Source organism: Arvicanthis niloticus, chromosome 13 (assembly GCF_011762505.2).
Source record: "Arvicanthis niloticus isolate mArvNil1 chromosome 13, mArvNil1.pat.X, whole genome shotgun sequence".
Taxonomy (NCBI): domain Eukaryota; kingdom Metazoa; phylum Chordata; class Mammalia; order Rodentia; family Muridae; genus Arvicanthis; species Arvicanthis niloticus.
Genome location: NC_047670.1, coordinates 49,815,202 through 49,837,603, shown reverse-complemented (window position 1 = coordinate 49,837,603; position 22,402 = coordinate 49,815,202). Strand labels below are relative to the sequence as shown.

The following is a 22,402-nucleotide window of genomic DNA, read 5'->3' as shown; positions in this document are numbered from 1 at the left end:
GCATGGGTGTGTCTGTCAGCATTCACATGCATGTGTGTGCTGTGTTTCTGTGTGTTTGTGGTGCATCCGACTTTGCAAGTACAGAGGAGCATACTGTGTGAGCATGAACATATATGTTGAGAGGAAGAGTGTGTGACTCACAATTGAGCCACAGTTGACTTCTATGCACTTATGTGAAGGAGCATACACACGTTTCTCCATGCATGTGTTTGTGTCTGCCTGTGTGTGCGTGCGATCAACCATGCGTGCTCTCCCTCCAAGGCATCACGGAGCAGCCGGCCTCTGCCCCTCTGGCCATGCTCCCCCAAAGCCATGCAGCCGCCAGGGCTTCCAGAGCCTCTGCCATTCCATCCAAGACAGATAGCAGGGGACAGACACAGACCTGGGCCAGCACCAGCCTCCCCTAGAGCAGAGACATGGTCCCCCCTGCATCTCTGAGGACAGCAGCTGGGGAGGCCAGAGTGGTGACCCAGGACCACCTTAGAAGCTTGGGTCTACAAGACCCATCCAGAGGCCACAGGGCTCCAGGGGAGTCAGTCTGGCCTTTAATCTCAAACTGGAGGTCTTTCCCTGAAATGCAGGAGCCAAGATGCTGGGAAAGTGGCCGTCTTCCCCTGAGGTCAGAGGTCAGGCCAGGAGAAACATCAAGAGGAGGGAAAACAGTGTCCCCAAATGACAAAGTACCTGTCCAGCTGATACTTGTTCCCTCTAGATGGAGGCACTGAGGCCCAGAGGGTTGGCCCTGTGTAGACACCACCTGGAGATGCTCCCCAGTGCCTCACCCTTGGGGGTGCTGGACATCTGGGACAACATATGGGTGATGCCAGAGGGGCAGGAAGCTGGCCAGGCAGCGGAGCCCAGGGCTCTGCTCAGAGGCTACTGTGCCTAGATCCCTTAGTTGAAGCAGTCTGCATGGGTTAACTCACAGTTGGCTTGTGCACAGTTCTGGAAGGGCCAGCTTTGGGGAAGGCAAGAATGCCCCCACCCAACTCACCCAATAGCCTTTCCCAGCTCAACACCCTCGATCAAGGATTTCAACTTGGCCTCAGTTTCTCCAATTGCAAACTGAGGTCAGAATTCATCTGATAGGGCTGCTATGGCCCAGTAGAACTCTGGGAACAGGGAGGACCTAGAGGTCCCAGGTGGGACAGCTTGTAGCTCCAGGCAGTCAGTCCTACCATGAGCTGGGCATGGCCGTTCTGGAAGGAGCCCCCCGAGTCCCCGTTGCCCTCCTCTTGTCGGTCTACCACACGGCACTTCACAGCATCCTGGACCTGGAGGAGGGAAAGCATGTCAGCAGGGAGCCATGGCCCCATGCAGTACCTCTGCAAGGAGCCTACTTGGAGCACACCTTGTGCGAGGAGGAGAGAGCATGTAAGACAAAGACACTTGGAGTTCCTGATGCGGGGAAGGAGCTGCAGGATCCACTGGCTGGAGACCACTGTAAGGATGTAAGCCTGAAGCAGGCACCTGGCTGCAGGGCCAGCCTGCACCCCCAAAACCTGTACTGACTGCAGGTAATGAGCCTGGTCCTCATGGCAGGCTGCATGGGCAAGGCTAAGGCCAGCCACAAGGGCAGCATACATTTTGGCAAGTGGAACCAAGAGGAAGTGGCTCATCACCCAGGATGGTCAGTCAGTATGAAGGACACAGTATGAAATATGATCCTGAAATCCAGGCTCTGGAGACAGCAGTGCTGAGGCCTGCATCAAGAACCACACACAATGGCTGAAGCTTGCTCTGTGTGCTCACCCTACCTACATGGAGCTGTGGGCCCTTTGGCTGTTAGTCACATCTGAACTTCTTGTCCACAAGGCTTTGGGTAAATCCCTAGGGCCAGATCTTAGTGGGATGTTCTGCTATTCTTCTGACCTCCATCTTGCTGCCTTCTTGGAGTGCTTGCTTTGAGCCAGCTGGTCCTGCAGGTCTCTCCTTCCAACTGATATTCAGTCTTCCTATCTTATATGCTTGTCAGGAGAAGCCTCCCTGTCCCCGGCTCAGCTCTGAAGTTGCTGTTCTGGAGTTAGGAGCCCAAGTACCTTCTGTCTGTGCAATGCTCATGTTCCTTTCTCACAGGCCACTGCTCATCCCATAGAAGCCAGAACACCGATGGTGGAGTGGAGGACCAGAGTGTGACTTCAGAGCAGACCAGGGGCCTTAGAACGTGAGACCAGACTTCACTTGCCTTTGGGCTGAAAGCCTTAGCACCTGGTGGAGGGGCTATGAAGAACTGTGGATTCTGGGCTTAGGTAGCCGGGACAAGTGGGCTCAGGAGCCTCTTCTCTCCCTGTGAGCTGCCATGTGCTTGGCGGCTTTTCACAGTAGCTTCCCACAGCTGAGTGACACATGACTAGCACAGGGAAGTGGAAGGAGGGCATAGGCTTTGTTGTGGCAATACTTTTTGCAGCTTCAGGAAGCCCTCTTTCCCAGGGTCTTCCTCCAGAGCCTCCCTAGAGAACAGTAGCATCTGGTCTCCTCATTGCCCTGCTGGCCCAGTCTTTTCTGTCACCTGTGGTCCCCACCCTGGTTCCTGCAGCCAGTCAATTGTGTTTTCTCATAGCTCCTGCTTTTCAAGTCCCTCAGCAGCATTCTAGAAAGTTCTGAAGAGAATGGAGGCAACAGGCTCTCTCTCAGCCCCAGCAGGCTCTCTCTAGGCCCCAGCCATGTTCTGGTTCTGTCTGGAGCAGAAGTTGGCCCACTGAGGTAAGATATACTTCCATCCACAGGGCAGCCTCTCTGAGGTCAGGAAAACCACCTAGTCTACCCAAAGCCTTGTGGACAAGAAGTTCAGATGTGACTGCCTCCTGCTGGTGACCATCAGAACATAGTTGGATGGGAACCTCATATCCTCACCTTCCAAAAGGTTCAAAAAATGCTAGAAGCATCTAGCACTGGCTCTCCTACTCTGCCCTATCAGCTGCAGACCTCCTATAGCTGATGAGGTATCCTGGGAAATAAACTATCCTCTGAAAGGGGGTCATTCCCAGCAACCCTGGCCATGTGATGGGCACAGGTGGATCCCAGGCCCAGGACGCCCACCTCTCTGCGCAGAATGCAGTGCACCATCACGATGACGAAGCCCTCCAGTGAGTCAAAGACAGCGAAGAGGATCTGGAAGAGGGCGGAGCGGCGGTCGGTGACAGCAAGCACAGCAGACATCCAGGTCAGCGCCAGCAGCGGCAGCACCACGCAGGAGCTCCACAGGGAGGCCCTGGGGATGGAGGGCATCAGGGCGGCCCCATGGGCGCTCCACCTCTCCTGAGGACACCCCTTTCCCCCATCCCCAGGCCTGAGGGCTTGGAAGGGACCCAGCAAAGTAGAGGAGCGCTTTGGGAGAGAACTTGGACCCTGTCCAGGAGATTGACTGTAAGGAGACAGACAGGAAGGACACTGGGATGGGAGAGATGCACGGAGCAAAGAGGCCCCTGATTCCATCTTCCAGGCCCTGAGCCCTGGACCCAGAGACCCAGGACTCCAACTGCAATGCAAGATGGCTGTGGGGGGACAGGAGTCAGGGAAAGTACTGAGAGAACGAGAGAGAGAGAAACTGTGAGGAAGAGACAGGACAGACAGTGGACAGTTGGACAAGGCCAGAGGGTCAAAGGAGAGACCAAGACAGACAGAACAGACAGAAGGGTGTTCTTCCTCTTCTGAGGCTGCAGCTGCTTTCTTGGGCTTCAGCGCCCTCCTGTGGCCCCGACCTAAGCCACCACCCCTGCCATCAACCCTCAGTCTCTTCTCGGAGCACCTGGCTGGCACAGGGAACCTAGCAGGCTGAGCACTCCATCAGTACCTGGCCTGCACACCTACCCCTGAGCTTTTACCCAAGCTCAGGTGGGGACAATGGTGCTGCCTCGAGGGACCATGTAAGTGCTTGAGAACTGTGCCTTGGTCCCAGTCCCAACACTCTCGTGATTCCAGGAGCCACTGTAGCCCCCGTCGTCACCAGGAGTCAGGGGTGACATCAGGATCACTTGTCCCTCTTCTCTTGGGGGGGGTCATCCTGCTGTCCCCTCAAAGGAGCAGATGGAAGAAGAGGATAGAACACAGAGTGGGGTCTAGGGCAGTGGGCTGATGGGAGAGGCTAGAGGACCTGAGGGCCCAGTTAGGCAGAGGGTCCCCCAAACTCCCACCAAACTGAAGAGTACAGTTGTGTCAGGGGTCCTATGTGGGCATTGGCCTTTCAAGGACACAGCTGTCCTCACCTTCTCCCTGGCCTCTGAGGCCATATAGCTGGCTATAGTAGACATTTATCATGTCCTCTTCCAAGCCTACCTTGTGCCTTCTGAAGCCATGCTACGCTGACCCCAGGGATCTTCTTGCCTGCAGCCACAGCTATTATCACTTGTGAACATAGGATCCACCAGTAGCCAGGGCACACAGGACCGGCTCTCTTAGCCCTGTCCAGATCTCTGTCGGCTCATCTTCCCCAACTCAGGCCCAAGTCAGAAATCAATCTGATGACCCACCGTTCTCTCGATGCCCCGAAGCATGGGCTCCTAAACTGTACCTCAGATAGCCCCCACTTCCAATCAACTCTCATTCCCTTCTCAGAGGGAACCCCATGTGAGGCACGAAGCCCCACTGGATCCCTACTGACCCCACTCATACTTTTGAAGCAGAGGCTAGACTGGAGCCTCCCAGCACAGCGTCAGCTACCCCACCTCCCTCTCCCCTGCTGTATATGCCAGCATGCTGTACACCCACCCCTAGCCCTGCTGTGAGCTCAGCTGTCCCTGAAGCTAGAACAGAACAGTGGCAGGCTGGCCCTCTAGTAAATTACTTCCCATCACTGGCAGGAACATTCTCAGTTCTACTTGTCCCCACCACAGCACCGGGCCCAGCGACATCTCCCTTCTCCTTCAAAGCAGACATTCTTTGATCTGGGACCCTGACGCCTCATGTCACCTGTGTGGTGTAGGAGCAGATCTTCCCATCAGCACAGACTCCTTGGCTTCCCACAAAATCAGCTCTGCCATTTCTCTGTTTCCCCCAGGCCACCAATTTCCAAATCATTTTCCCAGAAGCCCTGAGGAAGAGGAACCACAAGTTCCTCAGATACCCCCAGGCAGAAGAATTCCAGTGAGGCCTGGATGTCACCCCCTCTAGCTGCTGCCTGACCTTCGGAATCCTGACCCTCAATTGATTGGCTCAGGCTGGACCTGAGTTCGGCTGCATTCTACCGAGACAGACTGCTGATCCAAACGTGGGGCACCAGGGCTCACAGCAGTGTGGGCCCAGCAGGGGAACAGGCTACTCTACTTGGATGGGTCCTAAACCATGCACATCTTCTTACCCACAAAGCCTGAGGCACCAAGAGTCCTGGGTTGCAGTGTCTGCTAAGAGGTTAGGTTCAGGCTCTCTGCTATTGTCATTGCTATGTCCTGAAGGAGGGGCCTGGACAAGATGAGCCTTTGGGTTGGACCTTCTATGCTAAACTCCACCCATTCAAAACAGCTATGCTGTCATAGCCAAGTCAGGGGATCAACAGCCCTTGGGTTCAGTACTCTTTTCCCATGGTCATATCTTCCTGAGCACCCATACAGATACACAACACATACCCATAGGGAATAACACACGCATCTATACATACTTGTCCATACCCAGTTACATTCTTACAGTTATATGTTTGCAGGCGCGTGCGCGCGCATACACACACACACACACACACACACACTTCAGGGGATCACACATCTCAGTTATGCATGCATCTATACGCACTTGCCCATGCCCAGTTACATTCTTACAGTTACATGTTTACAGGCGCGTGCACACACACACATACACACATACATACACACACTCACACCTACTTACCATTCATTCACCTGCTTACAAGTTCACACTTGCGTACTTTTTCCTCATATCTGCACATACCAGTTACCCTCACTGCCACGAGCAGCACACTGTCCATACACCCAGCTACTGTCACATATGGGAACCTCTCTGCATAGCTGAATACTGTCAACACCCACTCCCACACATCCCTGTGCACACCGGACATATATACTATATACACATCCAGCCACTCTTACATATGAGCGATGATAACAGGTTCATACTCCCCAAACACACACACACACACACACACACACACACACACACACACACATGACTCCAGTCTCTATCCATTTGTCTTACGGAGGTGGGGGCTGTGACTAAGCTCTGGGCCAGCATTGTTGGGGAGACTTGGGGAGCATCAGGAAGCAGTGCAGGCCTACCCCAACTGACCCTGGATTCAGTCCCATTCTACTACCTTAGCTGACCCACTCCTTGTCTCCCAAGTATCTTATATGCTGCATAGCAAGCAGGTCTTGAATTGGGAAAGACAAGCCTGCAGGCAGAGGGTGGGTAGAGGCCAGGGCTGCCTTGGAAACCGAGAGGGGACTGCAGAAATGAAAGAAATGAAAGAAAAACATAAAAACAAATAAATGTGAGTCAGGAGGGAGCAGAGCCCGTGCAGGGCTGCTCCAAGGTGGCGGCAAGGCACTAACATGGCATTACTGGTGGCGTCGGAGGTGGCTTCGGCCGCAGAGAGGACTCCGCATTCAGCACACGTGAGGGCACGCCCGAGGGGGGGCACGGGCAGCTGACTGCAAGTGAAATCAAAGGCTGAAACAAAAGCAAACAGGTTCCCTCGGAAACGCGAGGCAAGGAGCAGAGATGGCAGCTTGAGGCTCTCAGGCATCCAAGGGACCCAAGCCAAGGGCAGGGAGTAAGATGGGCAGGACTGCAGGCTGCCAGCATCTGCTGACTGACAGCATGCCTCAGTCTCAGTGTGGAGAGCAGCAAGATCTGAAGGAGGCTTTGCAATCCTTCCTCCTCCCACATAGGCACACCAGATGTTATCACATGGGCTGGCCTCACAAGGAGAGCAGAAATAGACAGGCTGAGCTGTATGACAACCCTGTCCATGCATGCCCATGGATGTGTGAGGGGGGTGTGCATGCACACACATCGGGAAGACGCCTCCTCATCTAGGCATTGGCCCAGGATACTCATAGATGGGGTCTGATTCCAGCTCCCAGCTTTCCCCAGTTCCTAAACCCTTGTTTACTCTGATGTGAGGAGATAGAGACACGAAAGCTTGCCCTGTGGCTATTCTAATAGCAAATCAAGCAGGCCAGTGCTGGAGAGTCCAGGGAGACCTCCACATCTACAGCTTCAGCCACAGTTCAACCCATTTGTGGTCTGGGTCTCAGACTCTGACGTTGGCCCACTACTCTGGGGTGGACAGCCAGGCTGAGGCTAGAAGCTCAGGCCCGAGCTTTGCACCACAGAGGAACTCTCAGCATAATGAGTCCCCTAGCCCGCTCAAGAGCTTCAACCAGGGCCAGAGTCCACCAGGCACCCAGGGAAGTCACCGGGCAGAAAAGGAGGAACCAGAAAAAGAGAGACAGTGAGAGACAGAGAAAGACACCAAGCAAGACAGGCACAGGGGGGAGGGGCAGGGGTAGGACCCCCACAAAGACACCAGCACACCAGCTGCAGGATGTAGAAGGCTGGACAGGGAGAACTCTGGGCAGGACAAGGCTACCACCCCAGTATCCTATGGCCCCTCAAATGTCCCTGAGCTGAGGCAGCAGTGACCCCCATGCCATCCCTCACTCCCAGGACAACCCACAGAGCAGGTGCCTGAGTAGTGTGGGAGGAGCCTTGCCCCACCTGTCCCTAGCTATCCTCCAGTGATGAAGACACCAGACAGGCAAGGCCTCCTGTGGTGGGATTCAGGGAGCAGGGAAGAGGCACTCCCAGCCTTGGACCTAGGGTGCCCTCCCACCAGCCTGAGCCCAGCAAGGGGCGCTCTCTTTGAGAAGTGAGCTTTATAGTTTCTGGAGACTCTACAGGGTCCCATCTTGTTACAGGTCAGTTAGAGAAACTGAGGCATAGAACAGAGCAGAGACCGACCGTCTAGAAAAAGCCTTTGTACTCTATGCCTCAGTTTCCCAGCCTGCTCCAGGACACCTGAATTGTCAGACTGGACTGGGGACTTAATGGTGTGTGGGCTCTGGGTCTTTCCAGCCAAGAAGGGCAAGGTGCCAGGGCCACAGGGCCTACCCTGCCCGCTCCTTCAGCTTCTTGTCCGTGATGCCGTCCTTGGACACGAGCTTGTTGAACACCAGGATTCCGATCACCATGTTCACCTGCCGGGCAGAGGCAGGAGTGGGCCAGAGCCCATGGGAGCCTAGGTCAGCAGCGACCATGCCCAGAATGTCCACAGTCTTCCAAGGGTTACTCATGTGCCCCCACAATTCAAACCCCAGTGCTGGACAGGTGGATCCATCCTGAGCCCTGTCCTCAATGTGCCCATACCACCAACACCCCTCCCCTGGCCCCTGATGGCTCCTAGTTTTAGGTGAGTCTTAGGGGCAAGGATGGCTTCAACTGGCTAATACTGGGCACCCCTTGTTCTTGATCTCCTCTAATCCCACTGACCCTCAACCCCACTAACAATTTTCACTGGGTGCCTACTGAGGGCTTTTTAGGGTCTCAGATGCATCTTCCAAGTTACTAACCAATTTACTACCCAAGATAAGAATCAGTCTTAAGTCCACTGTCAGAGCCTCCATATCCTGGGACCCTGGCGCCTTGCCTCTCTTTGGGTATCTCTGCCAAGGTATGGAATAAGGGATAAGGTGTTACTCAGATCTTACTTCTCATCCCCACTTTGAGAGAATTCCTGAGGGCTTCTAGATAGATTCCTTTTTGTAGAAAGGCTGTCATGACCCCAAGGCCTTGACCTGACTCTAAGGGGCAAAGGTCAAGGTGGGGAGATACTCTGGACTCTTGTGCCAGAGACCATGCCCAGAGGTCTGGGGGCTGACAGTTTCTGGGGGCTGATAGTTTCCATGGCTCTGCACAGTCAGGATTTCATGTACAGGGTCTTGCTTCCTGGTGTATCCCTGCCTCATAGCTTTCTGAACACACAGCGGGGTTGCAGGTATTCTAGGCCTGTGTACCCTCCTGCAATAGGTTCTGCTTGTCTGTCATAGGATGAGTGGTCAATGCACAGGATCCTATGACACAGCCCCCTGGAGCCTGCTTTTAAATGACACCTGTTCTGGCCCAGCAGCTACCCTTAGAGACTAGTTATATCCACCTGGCCTTCCATCTGGATGCCTTTGAGGAATAAGAAGCAGGGATGCTGGCATCCACCCAACTGTCTCTACCCACCTACACATTCACCCCAGACTCGAGTCTCACACTCTGCAGGGTCAGTCACTCCTGTGCCACCTGTCTACCACACTGACTTGAGCCAAGCTCTCTGACTACCCCTCCCCACAAAGGGTAAGCTGGGGTGATGAGGACTAGAGAGAGAGAGAGAGCAAGAGAGAGAGAGAGAGAGAAAGAGAGAGCATCTATTCACATGCTGAGCCAGGCCAGTCCAGGCTTTGGGCCAGTCCCCAGCTATAGTTCTGGACTTCTCTCCAAGTGGGCAGGTCAACTGAAGGACCAGGAAAAAAGCAAGGTCCTTCTGACACCAGGAAAGAAGCAGCCTTAGCTCTTGGCACTCTGGGTGCTGACAGTTGTAGTGGACACGCATGACCTGAGCCCAAGTCTACTCAGTCCCTGTAGCTTCAGCTGTCCATCTGTCTGTCTGTCCCCACCTCCCTGTTACCAAACTCACAAAGGCCTCCTGCCAGGCACATATTCAATGCCCAATACCCAGGCAAGCCACGCTCATAGAGATAAGAGAGTAACAGGGTACCACACTGAGCGACTGGAGCGGGGTGAGGGAGCTGCCGCTGCTGGTGAGCAGATCCCCACAGGCCACCTAAAGGGCAGGTAAGAACCCAGGGGTCCAGCCTGGGAGGTAGGGGAGGGGAGGGGTGGGTCAGTACCAGCACAACTGCAGCAGCCGGTCCCACGAAGGCATACAGAAGTCCCCCCTCCAGGGAGAGCCAGCAACTGGGGAAGAAACAAGCTGTCAGAACCCAGGACCATAACCAAGAGAGTGTGTCAGGGAAAAGTGTATGAGCTGGGCGTCCATGACAGAAACAGGGAAATTTGCACACACTGTTTTTTTGGCGGGGGGATCCTCAGAAGTCCCCATGCAGCCACTGCCACCTCCACTTACAAATAGAGGTATGGCCCAGAGCAAGGGTATCCTCCTCAGAAGCCCTGGGGCTCCCCTCTGTCCTCTATGAATGGGGCCACTTCTGGCTCTCTGGGAGTCTCTGGCAGACCCTGTATGACCTGAGGTTCCTGTCCTAGGTCACTAACCTCATGATCATCTGCTTAGCTCTCCAAAACCCCTGAACACCATCTACGACACCAGTAGATCAACCCTTAGAGAAGTATTTCTCAACCTTCCTGATGCTGTGACACTTTAATACAGTTCCTCATGTTGTGGTGACACCCCCCCCCCGCCATAAAATTATTTTGTTGCTACTTTATAACTGTAATTTTGCCAGTGTGATGAATCGTAATGTAAATATCTGATATGCGAGATATCTGGTGTGTGACCCCTATGGGGGCTGAAACCCACATGCTGAGAGCCACTGCCAGAGAGGATGCTCTGCACGTGACAGGCCTGCCCACAGCTCTGGCCCGGGCATTCTACCCAACGTTGCTCAACACACTCCTCTTTATTCTTCAGAATTCCATGGGTGTCTCCAACTTGGCTCAGATATAGGGGCTCCAGAGCCCTGCCACCCACCTCCCTGGAGCTTCAGAGCAAGTCAGGTAATGCTCTTAGCCACCCAGCTCCCAACTAGTGTGAGCCAGCCAACCTGTAGGTCTCTGTTCCCTTTTCTAGCTCCATCCTGAGTTTGGGATCCTACTTGGCGTCTGGAGCCCACACTGCTTTAGGTCAGCTGCTGTGGTCTCGGGGGCTTCATCTGTGAAACTGAGTCACCCCTATAACGGCCACGGGGAGGGTGCCTCTGCTGTTCTCAGGGGTTATCCAAAACACTTCACACATGGAAAGGATGACTCCAGAGGCCCATGGCCATCAAGGTCACCCACTGAGGAAGCAGGATGCTCGGATGGCCCCCGGGCATTCTTCTCATCTCCCTGACCAGGCAGCACAGGACCTGATTGCTTAGGAGTGAGAGAGCTGCCTAATGGCTCACCCTCCTAAGCCTGGCTGATACAATTCCAGCAAGGTTGGGCATCTCCCGGGTCTACAGTATGCTATTCAGTCCCCGCCTGCCCAACTCACTAGTTCATGGTGCTGTACCCCTTGGCCTTCGTGAAACCCACAGAAATGGCCACCACCAGTGCAGGGAGCCCTAGAAGAGGAGCAGAAGAAAGGGGATCAGTCATGTCACCCCTTTCCACATGGGTTGAGGGAAAAGCTGCATGAGGGAAGCCCCAAATGAGAGCAGTACTCCAGGAAAGAGGTGGGTAGGGGTGGGATGGTGCAGGACTGCAGATCAGAGGGTGAGACGTGGCCTGTTACCACTCAGTCTCATAGAAAGAGGGTATCCTTTTTAGAGCATGTGTCCCAAGTACTATGAAGATACAGTATACTGTCATTGTCATCTGAAAGCCTATGGGACCGGATGGGCTGCATTTTCTGGCAACCTTATAAAGAAATTGAAGCTTAGAGGGAGAAGCCAGAATGGCAAACAGAGATCTAGAAGTGGTAGAAACAAGCAGGGGCCAGGACAAAAATGCCAAGAACAGAGATAGTCCATCATCTTACCCAGCCTGCCTATCCCCTGAGGCTTTGCTTATCCCAGCCCACCATATACCCTCTCTCCAGCCATGTGCCCTCACTCCTGGTCACTAACCCCAGCCCACTGCCCACTGCTCTCACATACCCCAACAGGCCTAACCACAGTCCACCCTCACCTCCCAACCCAGCTGCCCTGCTCACCCCAGCCCAGGCAGAGAAAGCGCTTGCGGACGAGCCGGCTCCGGAGGCGGCCAGTGACGGCCATGTAGGATTGCCAGGCCTCGGTGAGCACCCAGCAGAACGAGGACAGGAAGAAGAAGTGCAAGAAGGCAGCCACCAGCGTGCATACAACCTGGGCAGGCAGGGGCCAAGGGGACTGGGCAGGCGCTCGAGGGCTCTCACCCATCCCCTATGTACATGTGGCAACAGATAGGAAAAACCTAGCACCCAATGACTCTGAGACCAGCCAAGTCCCTGGGCAGGAAGCAGCCTGATCCTCACCCTGAGAAGGACCACTGAAGCCTAAGGCCTGGGGTGGGTGCTCATCCTCCCAGCCAACCCCAGCTCCCAGCAAACTGGGCCCAGGAGCCCACTGAGAAGCTCCAGTCAGATCTATCCCTCAGCAGTGCTGAATCTGAGGCCCAGGGAGAGTCACACCCTAAGACCCACATCAAGTCACAGGCAAGCCCACTGTGACTGTGAGTTTCTCCCATGGCACACAGCAGTGTCTGGGGTAGACCTCTCTGTCTCTAAAGCATTAGGGTAGCCTGTGAAGTCCCCATCTCAAATCCTAACCCTTGGGTCACATTTGGCAAGACAGGGTGTGGAGGCCACAGGGTAGGAGTGAGGAAAGGGTCCTAGGAAAGGCAAATGGAGATCCCTCACAATGAGCTGTTCAGCTCAAGGCTGGTCAGGGTGAGAGCCCCTGTTGGAGGAGCCATCTTTACCACACCAGAGAGGTAAGGCAGGGCAGGGCAGGGCAGGGCAGGGCAGGGCAGGGCAGGGCAGGGCAGGGCAGGGCAGGGCAGGGCAGGGCAGGGCAGGGCAGGAAGCTACCTACCTTGTTGCGGGTCTGGGTCTGCCCAATGAGGATGAGAGCATTAGAGGAGATGATAGATAGGCAAAAGTTGATGAGGATGACGGACCGCTCTGAGCGAATGTACCTGTGAGAGGGGCCAGGGCCTGAGGTCAGCACCTAACAGGGACCAAGTTCATGTGACCTGCCTAAGAACCAGAGTTCCATTTCCTCCCTGAAATTACTGCCTGTCATCACTGTCATCACCATTGCTACTGTCATTACTAACCCCATCACCACCATTATTACCACCTCAATCCTCCCCACCACCATCTGCACCACCAGTACCACGTCTACCATAACCATCACAACCTATATCACTATCATCATCAGTACCATGGTCACTGCTAACACTACCATCATCATTTCATCTGTCCCCTGCTCCCTAACTGGCCATCAGAATGGTTCCTGTCTGCAGCTCACAGGATACAGCTATGTCAGCAGTGCTCACTGAGAAAGGTGCTTTAAACAAGCTGCCTTCTGTCCAGGTCAGAGTTGAATCCAGCCTCTGAGTTCCTGAGAGGCTGTGTAGAGAAAGACCTATGGGAGGCATTCTGGATGCTCCGCCTTTGGGAGGAACAGAGAGGGCACCTGATGCTGCATAAACTGCCCTTCTCCACTCGTCACATCGATCTCTTGCTGTTGCCTGCAGGCTCTGACTGGCCCATCAGTTTCAATTACCGGCTACCATTACATGGGGTAGAGAATTGGAAAAGCCAGTCACAGGGGCCAGCCATGGCATGGGGAGCCCTAGAACAGCTCTGTGTACAATGACCTTGAATGTACTTCAGTGTACTGGGTGGGACTGGATGCTGGTGTGCTGGGAGAGCGCTATCCTACTGGCTCATGCCCGTGGTTACATATACCTACTGGTGGGGGCATGTGCACGGACACGCCTGTGACATGAGTGAACTCCTAATGCCTTAGCCATAGGAGGATTTGCACTACGCAAGTCTCCTATATACACACTTGCCTGGAGTGTAGCCAGGCTCTGCCACCCTATAACCTACACATAGGTAGATATAGCCTGCAGCAGACATAGGTCCTGATGATCCTTGTAGCCTTGGGATCCTGACCCCAGGGAGTTTGCAGGCCCAGGTATGAGGGCACACAGGAATACTGGGCAGCCACAGGATCCCAAGTAAGCAAAGGATAACTGCTCTGTGTGCCAGCTGGAGCCTGGGCTCAAAGTTGGTGTCTGTCAAGGAATGTAGTCAGGTGACAATAGGAATGAGGACCTATATATTCAACATGTCCCCCACCATTCTGCCTCTGTGGCCCCCGAGTGACCTAGAAATCAGGAACCTGGAATGGAAACAGAGACTACATGGGACGAAGGGGTCAGCTGGTCCAGAGTAGATGGTACAAGGGAGAGGGAGGGAGAGAGGAATGGAGGGAGGGCTGGATCTCTGGCGTCTGGAGCGGGGCACCTACCTCCACACAGACACGTAGATGATAACCAGCATGAGCAGGGTGAGGGAAGACACGCCACAGCCCACGATGAGCGTCACAGATGGCACGGTCACCTTATCCATGGTCTGGGAAACAGGGGACACAAGAAGTGAGACATGACCTATGGCGAGCAAACAGAGGTCTGGCCCAGGCCCCATGTAGCCCCGGGGGTCTTGTGCCCTTCCACTCCAGTCCTCTGACTTTCTCTGCTGGGCAGTTTTTGTCCCTTGCTGAGGACAAACCCTCGCAAGTATAATGACAGACACAGGCCACAGCTGGCAATAGTCCCCACCTCCTTCATGTCACAGCCCCTCAACACCGGGAAGGTTCTCCCCATGTCACAGGTAGGGTGAGGGAAGCATAGACTCAGCCTTGTGCCCACAGTCAGCTCTGTGGCTCTGTACTGCCAGGGCCCCAGGATGGTGTCCACCCCCAGCTTCTACTATATCTAAATGGGCAGTCAGCCAACACCCCTAACTACATGGCCACCCACCCCAACATTCTTCCCACAGTTCCATTTCTCATTGCCCCGCCAAAGCTCCTCTCTTTGTCTTCCCCCTGCTTTTGTGAGGTACCTTGATTCACCCCCCATATCTTGACTGTCCCCTCCCTGCTTGATTCAGTATTCCCAATCCAGTGCAGAGGTCATTGGGCTGCCTTGTTTCCACCTCTGAGTATCTGCACCAGCAATTCACTCTGCCCAAAACTCACCTCCCAACTCTACAAGAACTAGGGCCTTGGACTTTCTGATCTGGCTTATCCCTGTGCAGGGGCAGTACCCATAGACAGCACCATTCTCTACAATATGCCCACACAGCCCAGAAATAGCAGGCTGGCCCTGCTCACACAAGGGAATGGTCACTGCAAATGATGACACAGACTCTGGCTCATACCGTAAGCCAGCACCCCAATACCATACCCCAGGCCATAGGTCATGGTAATAGAGAAACCTCTGCACCACCCCCAGCTCCTCATGCCTCCTTCCTTTTACTCTTCCAAAATAAAAAGAAGCCTGAGGTGGCCTAACTAGGTTCTACCCCAAGAGTGACACAGACAACATTCTTAACACATTCAGACACCCACCTACATGATATACCTACAGATACGTATACTACTGGCACAAGCAGGAAGATTTGTGCTCTGGCCCTAACACCAAGCCTGCTCTCCATACATGCTGGGCACCTATGCTCCAGCCAAACCTGCTCTGGAAAGAAGCTGACCTCCTGCTGTATGAAGTAGCAGGAGCCTCTAATTACCCTAGGCCCCTGGGCCTTGCAGGAGACCTGGGTGACCAGCCCTATGTCTCTGCAACCTGAAAAGTCTCTAGCCATAACTGAGTGGCAAGTGGAGACATCACTGCATCTGCTCCACTGAAATGTTGCACTTCTTTCCCCAGGCATGAGCTCTCTTGGATCACACAGTCCTATCACACTTTCCTTCACCAAAGAAGAACCTGGGCCCCAGGTGAGGGGAGGCCAGGTGACAGAGACAGGTGAGGGTTGTGGCCAGCAAATATTCCAAGGCTCTGGAAAGGTCACAATCAATTCAGCAAGTGGCTCACACCCATGCCACGACTGACTCCACTTTCGACCTCTATGGCCATCTGCCTTGTCTGCCCTCATTAGGCCTGGCAGCCACCAGACACCCCTAGCCTGCTTGCTTTTCCCAATTGGCACTCATGAAAGCCCCAGCTCTGTATGCTATGGGGGAAGGGGCAGCAGCAATCTGTGAAGCGGGAGTGTCAAGAGAATGCCAGGCCTTATTAGGAGGGTCAGACTGGAGACCCCAAGTACAAGAAACAGAGCCTAAATCCTAGAGAGAAGACAGAACCAGGCTGGTCCACTGTGGGACATCAGCTTCAATGCCAAGCTCAGCATGCCTGAGGACCTTTGCACAGGCTGTTCCCATCACACACCACTGTCCTTCTGACCTTCATGTGCCTGGCTCTTCTCTTAGCTGAGATGTCATCACCTTCTAGAGACCCTAAGGCCATTCCGTCTGAACCAGCCTCAGGTTCTCTGCCTGTCGCTTTCCCTCAATAACACCAATGGCATGTCTGGGTTGCACTTTACTCAGCTGCTATCAATTTGCACCCTGTAAACTCTCGACTCTGAGTCTTCACATGGTCTACACACCTCACCTCCTAAAGAGCAGCTTCTACCCTACAATGCCAGCTTCCGCCTGTTCCTGTCCCGCTGTTATCTACAGCTCCCAAGTACCCATCAACTACCCCACCTCAAAGACTAAGATATGTCATGTTACACATTCCCCCCATCACCCCTTACCAATAACACATACTGAGTCTTGATCCCAGCCACATTTCCACTCTGCTTCTTAATCTGGTGCACATTCTGAGTACTGATACCAGCTAAACATTGAGCCTCGATCCTTGTCATTGGCTGAGGCACTGGCCATATTCACATACTGAGTCCTGACCCTGGTCACAAGCTGAACTCTGACCATGTACACACTAAGCTCTGATTCAGGTTGTAGGCTGAGCCACAATCCAGGCCACATTCTGAGCCCTGATCCTGGTTACACTCTGAACCCTGCCCCTATTCACACACTGAGCCCTGATCCTGGTTACACTCTGAACCCTGACCAACCCCAGTTATGCTCTGAATCCTGTCCTTGATCATACTCTGAGTGTAACCCTGGTTACACTCTTACACCTGACCCTACTCACACACCTGCCCTCATCCTGGTCACATGCTGATCCCTGATCCTGGTGACATACTACACCCTGAGTCAGGTTACATGCTGATACCAATCCTGTTTACTTACACACAGGACCAGGGCCTGGCCCCCTACCAGCTAAATCTGAGGCATGTCCCAGAAGCAAAGACACCAACAGCTGGCCTCACATTCTGTTTACTATGGCCAGTCTGTGTCGGGCATCATAAACACACTGCCTAGTCCATCCACGAAGCTCAGGCAGGTGGTGCATCCCACTCACAGGTGTGACTCAGAGCAGTTACTCACCTCCCGCAGCCGCAGCCCAGCAGCATCTGCGCCCACACCCTGGCTCCCAGCCAGCTACCCGCTCCTAGGTCTGTCTCCCTCATAGCATGCCTTGACCAGTTTGCAACCCTAGCTTTGGGTGCCACTCACTCTACCTTCACCTCAGGCACTGTAGACAAGAGTCCCCTGAGCCACTCTGTCTGGTACATTGTCTCTGCCCAGGCTGAGGCACCTTCTAACTATCTAGTCCAGTTCTGTCGGCCAGGGAAAGGAACACTCGTCTCTCTCTGCAGCCTTTTAACTCAGCTTTGGCTGCCTCTCTGCAGCCAGCCAGGTTGAGCTTTGCTTGCTTATTCCTGCCAGTGTCTCGTGTCTCCCCTACTGGTTTCTGCCATGTCCTTCCTGTCTTTCCTTCCCTTGGTATGAAGCTAAGCACCCCCTCTCATCCTGTCTACCTTGTCTTCTGTCCTGTGCCCCATACCTTTCTCACCCCCCTCATATCCCTGGTAGCTCTGTGCCTTTCTTACCTAAATTAGATAGCTGTCACCCCCTACCTCAATCTAGGCTAGTGAACTCCTATGCACCCCCAGGACCTCACTCCAAACCTCCTCTTTACAAACTCCTTCTAGATGCTACTTTGGGGGAAGGAGGATGCTGCCTGCTTCCAGATCTCCTGATCTCCCTACAGGGCACCATCAGGTTCTGCCTAAGCCCCCAGCCCTGGGCATTCAAATGTCAGCTTGGGCCAAGTAATGGAGTTTGTCTTCAACTCCATTGGACAGCTACAGGTCAGGAAGACCTTAACAGGAGTACTTTCTGATCCCTCCCCTTCAGCATCTTAAGTGGGGTCTCACCCCTATGGAAGCCAATATAGGTGAGATAGGAAGGTTAGGTAAAAAGGAGAGAAAGACCATAGGGAGTTCTGGTGGGAGGCAAACAGAAGCCACACCCACAATAGTTGTTGACACACCCCCACCCCCTGCTCAAGCCCCACCCTGAACACAGGCTGCTTTCATTGAACTCAGCATCTGCTGCCTTGTCTGGGCTACAGAGAGAGTGAGCTCTGAAGTGACACCCTGCAGAGACACTGTTTTGTGACCACTGACCTGATATGCAGAAACCCCCAGAGCATCTATGGATTCCTGCCCCACAAAGCAGAGCTGGGGCAGTGATCTGCTCCTCCCCCTCAGGGTGGCCTCATTCTCCCTGTCCCAGGCACTTATCATGGTCAGCTCTACCTATGAAGGCTCCACACCCAAACCTTCTGCTCACTCCCAGCATCAGGAACTGTCACACCAGCTATGGTGGCTGCTCCAGGGGTCCAGCTCACAACAGCAGTGCTCTTCCCTGAGGACAAAGGGCTTCCCTCCCTATTTACAAGGGAAACTGGGACTCTAACAGACAGAAGGCCAATCCAAGTTAGTGCTGTGTGTAAGAAACAAGCCCATTTTCCAGTCTTCAACTCCATCCTATCTGCTACAGCCCAATTCTGCACTGGAACAAAGCAAGTAAGGACATGGCCTCTGCTATTCTTCCTGTCCAAAGGAGCCCAGGCTAGACCTATGCTGCCCAGGCCAGTCTTTAGAAGTCCTGAAATGGACATGCAATGGCCATCTATACAGAAGCCACATCTTATAAAATTTCTAGGGTGGCCCCAGCCACTACCCCTGTCTTGCCCACAGACCTTCCAATACAGGTAGTCCCACTGAAGGATCTGCCCAGTTGGAAAGCACATGGGACCCAGACTCACCATGGGACCTGGAACTGGCCCTTCTTGGCCTCAGATTCCATGACTATAAGGAGTTTGGTAGCAACTACTGAGGTCCCTCTGGTTCTGACCGGCCATGAGACCTCAGCTGACATAGTATGCCCTCCTCACTTTTAGAAAATAAGGTGGCCAAGCATCTACATGGAGTTTGGCCTCTCAGAGGGCCAAGATCTGTCTGCTCACATCCAGGAGAGGCAAGTCCTCTCCCCAGAGTCCTCCATTCCAAACCCGGAGCCCCCTTCCACAAGAAAACTGGGCTGGGCTGGGAGCCAGAGCTCAGACCCTGGCTCCTTCCCTTCTTGGGCCAGTCTAGCCCAAGAACTCTGCAGCTCCAGCCCCTACCCCCACTCTCCTGGCCTTCTTGAGGCTGTAGGGACAGGAAAGCCCACCAGTCTAGAGGGCTGGGCCAGCACCCAGAGCCCCAGGCAGCAAGCTGGCCTGAGATGCTGTCACCATAGAAACCAGCAGCCCCCACAAGAATCACAGGAACAAAAAAAAAAAAGGAGGCCCTTGAGACCATGGGGCCTGTCTAGGGACTTGGGCCAGGCCCAGCAGCCTCAGCCACCCCCAGAACCCTGCCTGGGGACATAGCCACCTCCGCAGCCCAGGCTCCACTGGGGCGGGGGCAGACAGAAGCGCTGTGCGAAGGAGCTCCTCTTCTCCGTTCTCTGGCAAGCCAAGCGAAGGGGTCCACAGGCCCGCCTCCCAACCCCAGTTCTAAGGTCTCCAAGGCCCCAGGCCTCCAAGGAGAGTGGAGACAGGACCCACCTGACAGTCACTTCCCGAGGGTCTCTAAACTCCACAGTGCCACCCATCAGGCTCCCACTCACCATCTCCAGGACTTCAACGGGACAGTGTGGCTGCCAGGCGCTGAGACCCCTGAGGGGCCGGGCCTGGCCCTGAGCCTCCCGCCCGCCCGCGCTCACGTCCCCGCCCGCGTCCCGCTCCCCGAGTTCCCCCCGCCAGCCGGGTCTCACCGCGTCGGCGCTGAGCTGGGCTAAGATGGCGAAGGTGGAGAGCCGGTCACACAGGCAGCGCGTCCGGAGGGCATCGAGGGGCACCGTGCGGCAGCCGCGCCACGACCAGGGCCCGAGCTGCGGGGGGGCGGAGGAGGAGGGTCTGCGGGCGGCGGGACGGGAGACAGCGTCAGCGGCGGCGCGCGGGCCCCGCGCCCGCCCGGCCCGGCCCGGCCCGCACCTGCGCCCGCCGCCCGACCGCCCCGCCGCTAGGACCCGCCGCCCCGGCGCCCATGGCCGCGCTCTGCACCGCCCGCCGCGCGCTGGAGACGCGGAGCGCGGCCCGCGGGAGCGCGGGCCGCGGGAGCGGCGGGAGGGAGGCGGGAGCTGGCCCGGGGCCCGGCCGCCCCGCCCGCCAGCTTGCCCGGCCGCGAGCCCGCGCGAGCCCGAGGCCCTGGCGCGGGGGCGCGCGAGGGGCCGTTCCGGAGGACCCCAGCCTCACAGCCCAGGGCTCTTCAGAGCTGGTGACCTTGGGATGGCTCCATCCCGCGCGGCCGCGCGAGCTGCATCCTCCAGGACAAGCCGCCAGGGTATCTGCGGCTCCAAGTCCCGGACTAGCACAGCCCTCCCTGCAGGGAGCTGGCCAGCTGCTGGAAACTTCCCTCTGCGCGCTGACCCTGGCCCCTCCTGCTGCCTCCAGGCCTCCTCTGGCCCCATTTCAGTTAAGAAAAGTGCTCGCTAGCTGTGTTCTGGGTGCACCAGGATCTGAAGGATTCCAGCAAATACCCCTCCTCCCCTAGCTACCTCCCTTGGGGCCTACCAGGCAGTTCTCTGAACAGAAAGTTGCCAGCATCCATCCTTCACCCTCTGGCCCTGGGGCTGAGCTTGCCCTGCAGGAAGTACCAGGACGGGGGTAGGGGGTATGGCAAGGTGGGGAGCACCTTTTTGGAACTCAGTCCTGTTCCTGTCCCAGAAGCACCCCAGGATTTGGGCTAACAAGAGTCCCACCCAGGTGGGAGTGGTCCTTTGAACCCAAGGCCAGGAAGGCTTCACCCTTTCTCAGTCCAAGGATTTGGGAGGCCAGCCAGATGTCCTCTGTGCACTCAGGAAGCCTTTAGGATGTAACTTCCATTCCTAACCAGAACGATGGCCTGAGGCCTTTTCCGGGCCACCTCCACAGTGCCAGTGAAGACTAGAAAATCCATAGACAGGAATGGGCCTGCCTATCTACACCCGCGGTGGGTTTTCTTTGTTTGGTTGCTTTCCCTGGTGGCATTGGAGAGCTACCCTGTGCACAGTCCTGACCAACACATAGCTCTGACTGCACATACATACTAAGAACGAAAAGACTAGCCGGATACCTGGGTTCCAACAGTACTTCAGCTGCACCCTATCTTCTGGGGCATAGTCCCTTTCACCCTCTTGCCTCAGTTTCCCTGTCTCTAAAGAAGGCATGGACCCCAACACAGCACAGGGCTGCACAACTCAGTGCCTGACTGGAATACATGCTGGCAGCCAACAGCAGCTTCAGCTGACAGGAGTCTAAGCCCTCACTTAATTCCCAGTGACTCCTTCCTTCCTTCCCCCTCTTCTCAACAATCCAGTGAGTCAGGCCCAGGGAGACAGGACCCACGGCATCTACATCTCCCTCAGGGCCCTTCTGCCCCTCAGAAAGAATTACTCCAGAGAAGCCTGACAGGTTATGGGCTAGTCCAGGAGCTGCAGTGGCTGCTCTGAACTGTGTGAGCAAGCTTCTCTCCATCCTCTATGCTTGTTAGCTCACTCTGAGAGGCAGTGCTAGCCGAGCTACAAGGTCCCTGGCCCATGAATGCCAGGATTTGAGGCCCGGAGTAAGAATAGAGAGTAGACAGAGGCCAAGGAAAGGTCCTCCAATTACAGATCTTTGACCTCAAGGAAGGCCTCTGAGCCTTGAGACCCTGTCTCATCAGAACTTTGCAGGTCCCCAAAGGGCAGCCACAGTATCAACTCCAGGGAACCAAGGCTCCCACTACTCAAGTAGCCTTCCCACCAGCCTGCTACCCTGCGTACCTAGCACTATACGCTCCTGCTTATAGCCCAGGACAAAAATATATTTCCCTCACTAGAGAAGACTACTGGTCCTACTGGGAAGAGGCTAAGATACCAGGAGGACAGGAAAGGAAATGTGTGTTCCCCTCCCCCCACGCCCCAGTCCCTTTCTCTGGACAGTACCCCAGATTCTGCACCATCCCCAGAGATTTTCTAAGATCACGCTTGTGATGCAGACATGCCTCTGGCTATCTCCCTTCATGCCCACCCTTCAGGTCAGGAGCCATGAGTCCTGGCTTTCACTGTACCCTCTCTCAAGGTTAGGAGTGGCAAAGGGACAGTCTCACACCACAGACAACAGACCAGACACAGAAGGCCAGCACAGACTAACAAATGTTGTCATCAGCGTGCACACATTCCAAGAAGGCCCTGTGTACTGAGCCAGCATCCCACCGCTGGCCTGTCCATGTTGTTAGCCATGTGGACGCTCTTTAGAACAGGACACTGAGCTCTCAGCTATCATACCTGCCTGATGGTTG

At 55.0% G+C, this 22,402-nt stretch overlaps 1 protein-coding gene across 7 annotated transcripts in view; it reads right to left on the bottom strand.

Annotated features, from left to right (window-relative positions):
- Positions 1–22,402, bottom strand: part of Adgrb1 (adhesion G protein-coupled receptor B1) — a 71,725-nt gene that overhangs the window by 5,432 nt on the left and 43,891 nt on the right. For 4 of the 7 annotated variants that reach the window (XM_076911489.1, XM_076911488.1, XM_076911490.1 and 1 more), the window contains 10 exons: positions 19,857–19,998; positions 14,133–14,236; positions 12,684–12,786; positions 11,825–11,975; positions 11,165–11,234; positions 9,843–9,909; positions 8,059–8,144; positions 6,495–6,593; positions 3,040–3,211; positions 1,179–1,274 (listed from right to left, as the gene is read on the bottom strand). In XM_076911489.1, the coding sequence (XP_076767604.1) occupies positions 1,179–1,274; positions 3,040–3,211; positions 6,495–6,593; positions 8,059–8,144; positions 9,843–9,909; positions 11,165–11,234; positions 11,825–11,975; positions 12,684–12,786; positions 14,133–14,236; positions 19,857–19,998 (1,090 nt within the window). The remainder of the gene's footprint in view (positions 1–1,178; positions 1,275–3,039; positions 3,212–6,494; positions 6,594–8,058; positions 8,145–9,842; positions 9,910–11,164; positions 11,235–11,824; positions 11,976–12,683; positions 12,787–14,132; positions 14,237–19,856; positions 19,999–22,402) is intronic. The other 3 variants (XM_076911494.1, XM_076911492.1, XM_076911493.1) reach the window with 1 other exon arrangement.